This window comes from Tripterygium wilfordii, chromosome 7, assembly GCF_013401445.1.
Source record: "Tripterygium wilfordii isolate XIE 37 chromosome 7, ASM1340144v1, whole genome shotgun sequence".
Classification (NCBI taxonomy): Eukaryota; Viridiplantae; Streptophyta; class Magnoliopsida; order Celastrales; family Celastraceae; genus Tripterygium; species Tripterygium wilfordii.
The window spans coordinates 14555687-14568959 of NC_052238.1; the positions used below are offsets into that span (position 1 = coordinate 14555687).

Sequence of the window (13273 nt, forward strand, 5' to 3'; positions counted from 1 at the left end):
GCAGTCAATACTTGTTAGTCTTATAAGTACAGTCAAGCATATAAACATATGGAAAAGCCTTGGCCAATTGAATAGAAGGAGAGTATGCCCAGAATAAATCCTAAACCACATTCGTCGTGGGCTCGTTGCAATGCTTCGTGACAAACCCGAGTTCTGTTAACAATTTAAACAGTTGCTGCATAGGTGTCCTACCAGCCATCTCCTTCATCTTCATACTACTTCTGACATTGTAGATTGTCCTCATGGTAGAAGCATTTGTAGTATCATTCAATTTGATTTGATGAAGAATTTCTCTGGTCCTCACTCCAGTCTTCCCAAGTCTTTCAACAATAACCTTTTCCTCTTCAGTAAGCCTCTCAATAAAGCTATGCCCCTCAGCTGATTTCATAAGTTCATGGTTGTGATGGCCATTCTGCACATGCAATGCCCATTTCTTTGTAGTTGTGTCAACCATTTGCGCTTTCAACCGAAATGGGCAATCACATTTCTTTGTTGAAGACTTCCTTCTCTTCACACCCCGTTTTGGACTTTCCATTGTCTTTTTTCTCTCTGTATGTACCACTCCTCTCACATCCCATAATAATACTAGGGGTTCTATTGACATCATTGATATCAGACCTCAGGACAATAACCACCACTCCATTAGAACGCCTAATCTTTCTTGCCCATTCAATCACCATTTTTTTGCTATCAAATATCAAATCAATCGTGAATACTAGGGCATTGTCGTGGTTCACCTCTGCTTCAACAGATTCACTCTCCTGCAACCATGGAATGAAAGAAACCTAAGCCCTAAACATTTCGAAGCAACATATTGCCCAGTTTTCCCAAAAATCGAAGAAGACCTAGACAACGAAATCAACAAACTCAAAGCCGAAATACTCACTATTGTCAACAATGTTGATCACCCAAGTAGCAGCGACTTCGTACAGTTGAATGTGAGCCCTTCCGCCCTCCACGGTGTCATAAGCCTTCCCTTGGTGAAGGAGGAAAACAAAGTGTTTTCAAGCAACTTTACAAAGCTGTTTACGGGGTGTGATGAGCTCAACCCTAAAAATACACACGGTCAACGCAAAGTCAACTATAGTCAGGGTATGCTCAATAAAAAATGGGGCGTGACTAAATTTTCCCTTGGACATTTTGTGTTGAATTGGGCTTTGAGTTGGCCCACATTTGTTAAGATTACTCTACTTTTGTATGAATCTGGTGCAATTAAGAAGAGGCCTTGTTCAGTTGTTTGGACTGAAGCATGGCCCAACAGTGCAATGGGGCAATTTGATTAGAGCATTAGTTTGGGCCTGATTTAGCCCAAAAAGTTGCTGTCTATGTGGCAGCATAGTCCTAGACTAGCAATATATAGATAAATATTACCAAAAATATTTTGTTGCTGTCCATGTGACAAAATAATCCTAGAAGTAGCAATATATATATATATATATATATATTACCAAAAAAATTTTCATTGTCAAATTGTCTTTTCCTGGAGGCACCAGATTTATTTCCATTTTTATTTATTATATTTACCAATTTTAGTCGTGGAATTAAAAGACTGTGGGACCCATGTTTTTTTCCATTGCATGAAAGCTACCTGTACAACAACAATCTGCCACTTCTATTCCAAAGTAAAAGACCTTTTAAGACACCATCCTCCCCATCTCTCCTCCTCCAAAATCCAATAAATTTATTTACTACAATTAGAAAATCTTATACATTTCTCCTCCTCTCTCATTTCATGAATCTTTGTCCTCTGTTTGCCTTGTTCTAAATTATCTCCTCTTTTTAGTTAAAAACAAATATTAGAAAAACCGAAGTAACTGAAAAACCTGGAGGAAGAGGAGTCCACAAGAGGCCCTTTGGTTCTATCAAGTACCCATTTTGATCTTATCCCATTTTTCTTCGATCTCTTCCATTTCGTATCTATTGCTTTCTCAGGTACTTCTCTTAACCCCCCTGTTTGTGTTTTTTGTTTTTTTTTCAAAAAAATTGTTTGTGTTTGCACTCGGGCATGTACATATGATGCTTATATTGGGTTTGGTTGATTTGGTATCTATGAGTTGGCGAAAGAATTAAAGAATCCGGCATACCCAACCATGGATTTTTTTGCAAAATTTGGAGTTTTGATGGCATGCATTTGATGATTTTGGCTTTGATATCATGGTTTGATCATTTAATTCTGTTTTTCATTTTGATTTTTGGAGCACAAGATTTGGGGCATTATTGATATCAAGTGGTTTTCGCCTAATAGACAAAGCAGTCATCCGTGGATGGAGGTTTTCTAGTTTGAAAGCAAAACTCATTAGATATGGTGGCTACGATGATTCTTACAAAGATTTTTATCCCCCATTTTTTCTTCTTCGTTAGGATATGAATGCGATGTAGTTTGTAGTAATGGAAATTAATATTTTTCATACCTGTATAATTGTTGGTTCTGCATCTTCTGTATACATTTGAGGTTAAATTGTTATGAATTTGGCTCGAAGTATTGCATTCTTCAGGACATATCTCAATGTTAATTGTTTGTGAAATGAAACAAATCTTTAGAGTCTTGAGCTTTCCACATGAGAACCTAATATAGTGATCATAATTCTTTGTTTTTGAAGGATTTGAACTGCTGCTGCATTAATCGCAATATCGCATACAACTAAGTATTCTGTGGTTTTACTTGAAGTGTTAGGGTCCTGAGTGACAATTTGCGTGCTGTGTAGAGTAATTCATTCATCCTGTTGAAGTTATTGCTAGATATGCACTGCAGTCCAAGATGAATTTTATTTTATCAATTTATTTTACTTTGGAGGTTTCATATTTCAGGGTTTTCAAGTAGCATTTATGAGTGCTGAAGGGGCATGAGATTGACATGATTATATTTGTAAGCGAAGGGTAAATTTTGAAAGAACTCTATTTCAATTTCACATTTTTTTACACTCTATCCAATCCAATCAAGTTTTATTTTTCGGTTATATATTTGTTATTCTATGGTACTCTTACCTTATATTTCCTTTTTTGTTTTTTTGCTTGATTTTAGATGTGCCCCAGAAGTGTGTTTCGTGTAGCACCATTGTGTTGAAAGATTGGAATATCAATTAACAGTTTCAGTTAGTTAAAACATTTGACTGCGATGCAAGGTCATAGAACTACCATTGGTTCTGGTAACTCTGGCATGAGTCAAGACACTTCTTTCAACAACATGCCAAATACAGTTGAAAATCGCTTGTCAAATTGTGTGCCTTCTAGTGAGCAATCTTGTCTAAATGCCGTTGCTCATGATATTCAGAGCTTTAATGGCTGGAATTCAGATGTACCTAGCTCTAGTTTGAGTCTGCTAAATCAGGTCAATGATGATGGTACAAAAGGTGAAAATGGTTGGTCTTCTTCAATCAGTGCGCAATGTAGTACTGATTCTAGGTCAGAAGAAAGGGGATTAGGGCCAACGAATGCCCTCTTCCCAGAGAGAGACAGTATTGGTTTTAGTGGCGGTCAGGTTGGGAGTGACCTGTTATCCTTGCATGGCTCTAGCTCAAATCATATCCCGAATGTGACACATGCGGCACATATAGGCAACAGTGGCTGGGAAGGTATGGGGCCTAATCTATATCGCCCACGCGGAGTAAAGACAGAATGGACATCTTCTTCTTCCACTCCTTCCGATAATATTGGGTCTTCATCTGGAAGCTCTTGTTCTAGGGTGCAGGAAGGGAGTGGTAGCTCAGGTTCATCATGCAAGAGGAAGGCCCTTGAAGGTACTTCCAGTCAATCTTATCCTAGTGGAAGTCCAACCTGCTTTCCACAATCTCAAAATGATGTATGGTGTGCTGATACTCCTGGTCCCACTGCCTTTTATGATGCTTCTAGCAGCTTGAGTTTATCTACACAGTTGCAAAGTTCCTCAACTTGTTTGCCCGAGCATCTAAACCCTGAAATTGGGGTTGGTATGAGGGGAATTGTTCCTGATGGCTTTCCTTCTGCAAGTGGTTCCAGGAATGATGAAACTAGCTTGAGAAGTTTTGGAAGGAGAGTAAGTCCCAGCCATCATCTGGAATTACCATTCAATTTGTTTTCTTCTGGGGGTGCTAGGCGGTCTAATGTTTCCCCTCATCAATCATCAAGGCCTGTCTCATTTACTGATTCTCTGGATTTGAGATCGAGATCGACGCCGACAGCTTCTGCAAATCTGAGTGCTCTCCAGAGCTCGCATCCTGGCATATACATTTCTGGTTCCTCAAGGAATTTGCATACATTCCCTTGGAATGGAGCCTCTAATCCTAGAGCTGGCAATTTAGCAAGTTCCTTTTTCCGTGGAGAGGGAAGTGCTGCAGCACGAGAAGAAGTGAGCTTAAGAAACATCCCTAGACCCAATACAGACAATTCCATGTTTGTACCTGCATCTGAGGTGAGAAATATGGTCCAAGATCCAGCAAGTTGGAATATGGCCTCTGGAAACTCGAACACATCTGGAAATGTCCCTTCAAGTTCTAGAATTGGCTCCAGTTCAAGCATCCTTCCTTTGCATACGTGGGCACTGATACAAAACCACAACTCCCTAGCTCATAACCAACAAAGATTGAGAGAATTTAATCCTTGGTCATCGTTCCCTTCTTTTGAAGTGGAATCTGGCAGTCTTGCTGCTCATTTCTCTCCATTATCTTCCATCCATTCTGCTTCCTCACAGGACTCAGCAATGTCATCTGACATGGGTGGTCAGGGCCATCCCCATCATCAACCCAATCGAAGGTCCGTATTCTTGATGGAGAGACATGGTGATGATGTTCCTGATATGTCGGTGTCCCATTCATTGCGGGCTTTTTTAGCTGCTGACATCGAGGAGAGACACCGGATAATATCTGAGGTTTGGCACTGGACTATATATATGCATATATTCTCGACTTTTCATTAAATCTTTTTCTGAGGCTGTGTTTCCTGGATATGGCATTTTATAATTTAGATGTGGAATTGTGGTAGCACTGAAATCTGAATCACCAGCTACCGTGCACATTTTTTTTCACTTAATATAGTAATGGAACTTTAATATGGACGTCATGCAATTTCACTCTTGTTTGTTTTTCTCTTCTATGGGGTCTTGAACATTAAGTAAGACGATGTAAACTTCATACTAGAACTTCTTTTTGCTGCTGCTTGAGTGCATTGAACTTAAAAAGCTCTCACAATATCCTTAATTTCCCGAAGACTTTAGAAAAGTATGGTTGTTTTTTTTGCTACTATTCTTCTTCCTTCTGGGCTTAAAATATTTCTTAGCCAATTTTGTTGTCGTGTTATTTTGGTCGAGCATCTATGTTACCCAAACAGCCGCCCATCAATTTTTTCAAACTCAAAAATAAAAAAAGCAAACAGTATTCTGCAAGCTATCAAGATATTCTCCCGTCATTAGCAACACATACTTTGCTTAAGAAGTCTCTAATTTTGGCCAATCTCTCGTTTGCATTCCCATCTTTGCAGTTTATGTTGCTTACTGATTTCATGCACTATATATTGGTTATCTGAACTTTGTCGTGGTTATTGGTTCAAGTTGAGGTTCCGTATGTACGACTTTGTTCAAGAAACCTACTTATGAATTTAGGACCCTATCTGCACCATGCCATTGTTGTGGGCTTTTCTGACACTAAGCAAATTTGCTTTTTATGACTTTGCTTGTGAGATTAATGTTTGTTGTAGCCGTTTCTCGCATTTCATGTGTTATTGCAGTCTCTCTCATGTGCTATAGGCACTCCCATCGTGATTCAGTCATTTCCCAGTTTTGTTTGAGTCTTCAAACTCAAGCTGTAGTTAGCATCCTGAGTTTAAGGGAAATGTTGGTGTAATCTCAGCATTTATATGCTGTATCTCTTAGATTGTGTTTGACCATCACCACATCTCCTTCAATTGATCTCTCTCTGATTTATCATCTATATTCTTCTGTATGAATTTTTATGACCCATACCACCAAAGTCATGATTATGATTTATGATGCATTGATGTCAGTCCATTTATTAGAAGTGGGTGATTCATGTTATACTTTATTTTCTTTCATTTGCTTAGCCTTTTCTAAGGTGATGGGGATATTTCCAACTTGAAGGAGGATAATATTTTTGAGTTGGAAATAAAGATTTATCAAAATATGGCTTAAGAGGTCCATCCCATCTAGAAAATGCATCAATTACAAGATATTAAAATAAGCACATGAATGAGCCAATCCACGTTTACATCTTTCCCATCATTAGACCTGCAGCATATGCTTTTTATCCATCTGTATATGATGATTCCAAAGTGAGTTTTTTCCCCCATTGAAAGCCCTTTTATTCCTTTCTTTGCACTTGTTCCCTAGAATAGCTGATGGAATGGAGCTGATGAGTTTTGATTCTAACTTGGCCTTTACAACAGTTCCTACACCTTAACTCCTCGTCCACCAATTTAGCACTATCCATTTCATAAAGATTCTCTCCCATGTTGCTTTTCAGGCTAAAAACCACTTTGTTTGGGAGCTTGCAATTTCAAATTTGTTTCCAAGGGAAATCATTCTTACCATCACTTATGGAATGGATTTTGTTGGAGTAAAAGGTCTTTACTTGGAGACTGTCTTGTCTAACTTTTATATAGTCTCTAGAAGCAAAGAAGGTTTAATCACGTTGATTGTATAAAAGAAAGAACTTAGAAGTTTCAACTCCCAATCCATGGATTCTCTTGAAGATCCCATTCCAGGTAGCCCTGCCATTAGCGAAGGATTAACTCCCAGAGCCTACATCATTCGTATTTCTTAATAAAGTATATAAGCCTGATAAAGTCTCCTTTTAGGGAGATGCTCCTCACCTCTCCAAAGATCAACCCTATTTCCTTTCCCACCACTATGCTAGGAGAGCCTTGTTGAACACAACCTTAAGGGATTAAATCCCTAAGTGTCCAATCTCCTTGGAAAATTCACTCTTATGCATCAAACAAGCTGGAATGTGTGAGATTCATACAAATGACCCCAAAGAAAATTCCGTTGAATGTCTTCTAGACGCATGCTTAGTGGAGCTGGAGTGGTAAACGTGGGACTTATGGTTAATCTCCTCCTTTAGTAGTTTTTTTCCAACCCATAAGTGTTCATCTTTCGACAATGGGGTCCCAAAGTCTGGTCTCTCTTGAATTGATTCCTAGAGGGAGGTCAATATATGATTGCAAGGAGGCTACTTCTGCAGCCCATGATTTTTGCTAGAAGCTCCAGTTCAACTCCTCCAATGGATAAGTTCACCTATGCTAAAAAACGTTGAGCCCATTGACTACTTCAAAGCAAAGTAGGTGGCTTCTGAAGTGAAAGATTTTATCTATTGCTATCCGCGAAAGATAATGGTATTTTCCGTGAAGAGTTAATGATGAATTTCAAGCTCCCTCTCATTGCTTCCTTGGTGAAACTGTGTAGTAGATCCCGTTCCATTGCTTTAAATGATCCTCATAGGCACTTCCATGAAGAAGTTAAATAAGAAAGGGAAGAGTGGATCCCTTTATTTCAAGTCAAGTGAAGAGGGAAAAGAGGTTGAAGCTCGGCCATTAATGGTGATCGAAAAGGAAAGAGATGAGATGCATTTTTACTTTTTTTTTATCTTAGTACCCCATATAATACCAAAGCCATTCTTTCCAAAAGGTAGAATAAGAAGTTCAAATTGCTATGGCTGAGGGCTTTCTCCGGGTCTAATTTGCAAACTTTGCCCCTTGTGGCTTTATGAATTTCAGTCTCAAGGACTACGTAGGCAATCAAAGAGGCATCAATTATTTGTCTTCCTTGGCCAAAAGTGTTTCAACTTTTTGAGAGGGGGTCCCTGAGGTTTTGGATTTAGCTTTTTAACATTGTGGCAAGGACTGTGGAGATCAATTTTTAGGCTCTCCACTAAGCTAATGGGATGAAAATATTTTTCTTGAGGCTTCAATTTTCTTAGGAATCAACGCAATAAGAGTTTAGTTCATGGAATCCCATAGATAATATTAGAGTGAAAATCTAAGGAAACAGCAATGATATCTTCTCTTAGAATCTCCTGTTTGACATTAAAGAAAGAAAAAGGAAATTCATCAGGTCTTGACCCCTTATTACCATCACAATCATCAGAATCGAGCTTTATTTCTTCCTTCTCTAAAGGCCTTGGACGCACAAAGCTTCCTCCTTATTATCATATCGGATACTTTTCCCGGTGGTTTTTTTTTATGGAAATTTACTGTGTATGGCCTTTTGTAATAATTACGATTATACTTCGTCAACTCCTCACTCTCTGTTATCCTATCATTATTATATTTCTTTTTCCATTCTTACTCTAGATTAAGTTCTGGTTTTACTCTTATTACATTTTTGCTTGTCCATTCCTTGTTTTGACAATGTTATGTCTCTTAAGCACGCTTTTCACTGTCCCATCATTTTTTATTGTCCCGTATAAGCTTACAAGTTTCCTACATATTTATGTGGATATTTTCTTTGAATTTCTTACAGAACACTAGTAAACAGTGGATAGATTGCATCTAGTTGCTTATTTGTTTTAGTTTGTCGTTGAATCTGAAGCATCCTGAAACAAAGAAATTGTTAAAGTAATTTTATCTTTTTAAAAAGGGTCTTAAATATGTTGTAAATGACATAATGACATTGGCTAGGCACTATGATTTTTATGTTCTGACTAAAATTATGTACTGTACTATTATGTATGAGAAGGTTTTGTTGAGATTTCCTGTATTTCACTGCTAGTTTCTGTCCTTTTGTCAAAGCAATTAATATTAATAGTTCTGTATCTCTGCACGGCATACTCGAAACTACATTATAACGATCAGTAACATGATTAGCTATTGTGATTTTCTTTCATCTAATAATGAAAGGAATCAGTTTGCAATATGAACAAATGTTTGAGAGTTGCATACCTATTTTATTCTGCTGACATGGGAATTTCTAGAGTTTGTAGAATGTATTAGGTGATGTGCACAATATTTTAATTTTAAATGTAGTTTATACAACATATATTTTTTACAAAATAATTTTGTCATTTTATGGTAAAGAAAGATGCTTTATTGTTATCATCAAAAAAATAATTTTAAAGCTGAAGAATCTGGTTAATATCGTACAAAATTTTTCAAGTTTAGCTTTTTTTTTTTTGCTTGCTTATAGATCTTTTAGGCATGAAATGAAGTAGGTGGCCTGTATTGTATAAGGTTTCTTCACAGCAGAGTAATCTGAAATTGGGGGTGCGGTGGCTCAATGAATTAATACTCATTCTGTCATTTATTACCCGTAAAGTACTTTCTTATTTTGAGTTTCTAGCCTTTACTTGAGAAAAGAAATAACTTTTAGATACTAATTCTAGTATGTTGCTTGTTTAAGTTAATTTTGGCCACAGAATAGTGATGTTAACATGTAAACTTCTCTAATCAACAAATTAATATTAATTATAGACTAATTCCAATTTTCAGATACTAAATCTAGTATAGAGTCTGTGTTAGGTATTGTTGCGAACAGAATAATAATCTTTAGATGGAGAGTTGCCTACCTCAGTGAAATGAAATTCTTTGTCATTTTTTTAACCATAAATTAATTATGTTCTCTTTATGTCTTTATCTTTCATTAGAATTAATTTTTTGCATGAGATATTTTAATCTGGGCACTCTTATTTTATGTGATTTCTGGCTTGAAGAAAAATATTAAAAATGGAAAACAGATAACAAAAGAATTAAATATAAGGGTTTTAGTAACGATAAAGAAGGCAAAACTCACAATTTTAAGTTGTTTAATTTGTTTAAAGAGGAGAAGATTAGCTGATAGTTGTGCAATTAGATACCTCATTATCTTACATTCAGAAAATGGATCCAGTTATGTTGTATCATGATTCAGAGGATAAGCATCGGAGTCAATATTTTATTATTTGTGGAAGGATCCGTGCATGATGCCTTTTCGTTCTTAAATTAGAGATGTTGCACTGCCTAGTTAAAATAGTTTTTTGACTTTAAAAGTTTGGTGTCAATACTGATAGGTAACTTGGTTGTTGGATAATCATTTTGGATGCGGCATGCTGGGACTTATCAGTTTTTATTCTTCCATGTTCCACAGATTCGTCAAGCTTTGAATGCCATGCGCAGGGATGAGAACGTTCAGATCGAGGTTTGTTTTTAGCTACACGGACTTATTTTTATACAATTTAAAATGTCTTTTGTAATATTTCGAACTCAAAAATGGGTGGTTTAAGTTACTATGTTCCTCTCCTTTAACTAAATTTGTTTTTCTCAGTTTCTTTAATTACATTGGAGCTGCCATCAAGGAGGCTCAATTTATTGTGACGGTGTTTGTTTCAATGCGAATGTTTAAAATGCGGGGTATTTCATGATTGTGCTTCCAGCATGTGAAGTAGTTGAGAAAATAGCGTCCCATTTCTTTTTGTAAAAATTCCATGGTACTCTAGTTTGGCGGCCATCCTGTATACTCAGTTTAGAATAATAAACTATTTACCATCCTGAACATAGATACCTTTCTAAAATTACTTTCAAAGGACCCAAAGAAAAATTAAGAAATATTTTTCAAATTTAGTGTTGGTGTGTCGGAGGCCGTTAAATTTTATGATGTCAGTAATCCATAAGCTGTCTGCTTAGCACAGTTGATGTAACTTCAATACTAGGTTTCTTAGTTGTTGATGTGTACGGGAACTGTAGCTTATGCACGCTCAGCTTTTCTGTGCATGGTTCAGATGCTGAAGTACTCATGTGGCATTGGCATTTAGAAAATGCATAATCTTGTTGAGCATCAATAGTTGTTTCTAGAGAATAAAGTTGCAAGTTAGTATATCTGTGAACTGATAACAATTTTAAATCCAATAGCCGCTAGGCCAGTTCCTGGGCAGGGGATGAGTTGTTATCGAAGAAAATATTATGTTCTTGCTGTTTGTTTTTTTTTTCCTCTGATTATCTAACACTGCTTGACAGGCATTTGACTTTGTGTAAATTTTCAGGATTACATGCTTCTCGACCCTTTCATATATCACGGCATGGCCGAAATGCATGACAGGCACAGAGACATGCGCCTCGATGTAGACAACATGTCATATGAGGTAAAAGGCTAACTTTTGTCCACCTATTCATTTCAGTGAAAGATAGTTCCCCTGATCAACAAGTTTCTTTGGTAGGACTTGTTGGCTCTGGAGGAACGCATTGGAGATGTAAGTACGGGACTTAGTGAGGAAACCATTTTGAAGTTTATGAAACAACGAAAATATGTGTGCATCACAGAAGAGTCGCCATCAGATCTGGAGCCCTGCTGTATCTGTCAGGTCTGTGCTTTTTTACTTCATGAGCCTGTTCGTGAATCAGTTTTCCGATTCTCAACTTGGTTTTGTTGTGTTTTCTTTGATTTTACCCTCATCTTGACAGGAGCCATATTTAAACGGAGATGATGCTGGGAATCTGGCTTGCGGGCACGAGTTCCACACCAACTGTATCAAACAGTGGCTAATGCAAAAAAACATATGCCCCATCTGCAAAACAACAGCCATGAATCCGTGAGAGAAACGCCATCACTACTAAGGCATGGGAGCTTATCTTCTCTTTTTCTTTTCAATGAACGACCAAAATTTGAAAATCTCCTCCGTACCTTTCATTCAAAAGCCAACTTTACTTGCTCATGAACAGCATAACTTATTATGACAGAGCACCGATGCCATAATTTGCTGCATGAGTCATAGAAAATGATTTTTTTTCGTCCATAGAGTACGTGGAATATTCAAAAATAATGTGATGATTATGCAGACTGGATTAGCAGGAACACATTAATAGATTTTAAAATTTCAGACATTCATTGATATGTGGTGCTTATGTTTTGGTTTGGCTCTTTTATCTCGCGCTCGCGCGCTCACACATAGTAGGGCCATGCCATCAAGTGCTCAATCTGAATGTATCTTAGGCGACCCTTTTCCTTTTTCTCTCGAAACCCAACCACAACACTATTAAGAGAGTGAGTTTCCCTTTCGGTTCATTTCAATTCTAATTCCTCATGGGTTTTAATGAACTTATTTATTTCAAATTTCATGAAAAATCAAACATACTTATCAGGCAATGGCCTAGGATCCTTGGAGGAGATTATACCTGGTAGCTATTTATGTATGTTATGATAAAAAAAAAGACGAACAATTGATCAATGTTGTTGACATTGTACCCTCATGCGGATGACACCAAGCACTACGCCTGCAACACAAAACCCCTATCCTGTCGAGCATATCCATACGATGACCTATGCTTCGACCCATACCCCGAACTTCCTATACGTGACACAATCTGACGTCATTTGGTCAATTCCCTTTAAAGTTTATGTCTCATCAATCACTTCGTAATTTTTTCGAAACACACACCATTAATGATAATCGATCTAATGATAATTGATCTGAAACAACTCCTCTCTCTCGAGAAAAAAACCAAATCTGAAGGATTTACTCTGAGACATGCCTAAAATATTTTGAATCCAATCAATTCTCCAAATTTGTATTTTGGGCTTTAGGAATCACAAACCACTATAAAAGGAGGCCTTCGACATCAGGAGAGGGAAGTTGATTTTCACCAAATATTACTCTTTCACATGAGAAGAAAACGCATGATTGGCTTTATCGTCGGAGCTTCCTTGTCCAAAACTCTTCCAACCAAGGAACCTCTAACATCTTTTGTGTGTTTTGCAGGATTGTTGGTGGCCCCTATATCAAATCTTTGATGGTGAAAATTTTCCCCACAATGTCTATTGCTTTAGCGTTGTTGGGATCTCTTGGTCATTTGTTACTTTGTTGAGAGCTCTCTCTTCAATAGGTTGCTATCATTCTTTTCTTTTCTTTTTTACTGTTGTGTCTTTTTGGGATTTTTTTTCCAATATCTGGAAGAGAAAATGACTTTTTTTTTATACTGATGTGGCTTATTTCTAAAGTTTTGGAACGTTTTTGGGTAGAGACATGATGGGGATTCTTGCATTGAATATGACTTTTTCACCAAATGAGTTGTGTGCAGCATGAGAAAACAAAAATGTTGGTTGTAAGTTGCCTTCCGAGAAAAAGACTTGGAATTTGTTTAGTGTTAAGCGTGAAAATCAACATATAGAAAACTAACATGGAAATGAAAGAACTTCTACAAACGAAATGAAAAACAACATTCATTGAAATGCACATGGAATTTTATTAAGTGGCAATATATCCTGGAATGTATTGAGGCGTGTTTTACAAGCTAAAACAAAAACATAGCCTTGGAGGCTACAACAACGAAGACAGTAAAGAAGTAAGATAAGAAGTAGTTCTCCGGAGCCATGCTAATTGTA

General features: G+C 37.2%; 1 protein-coding gene across 2 annotated transcripts; it reads left to right on the forward strand.

Moving 5' to 3' along the window:
* Positions 1–1629: 1629 nt before the first annotated feature.
* On the forward strand, positions 1630–11779 carry LOC120001287 (E3 ubiquitin-protein ligase MBR2-like). Of its 2 annotated transcripts, none has more exons than XM_038849534.1 (7): positions 1630–1932; positions 2809–2877; positions 3023–4843; positions 10046–10096; positions 10938–11036; positions 11112–11255; positions 11356–11779. In XM_038849534.1, exons 3-7 carry the CDS (start codon positions 3116–3118, stop codon positions 11485–11487), a joined length of 2154 nt encoding a protein of 717 aa, XP_038705462.1. In that variant the 5' UTR covers positions 1630–1932; positions 2809–2877; positions 3023–3115; the 3' UTR covers positions 11488–11779. The 2 variants fall into 2 exon arrangements, with proteins under 2 accessions (XP_038705462.1, XP_038705463.1); XM_038849535.1 differs by having other exon boundaries at positions 2809–2866.
* Positions 11780–13273: the final 1494 nt, after the last annotated feature.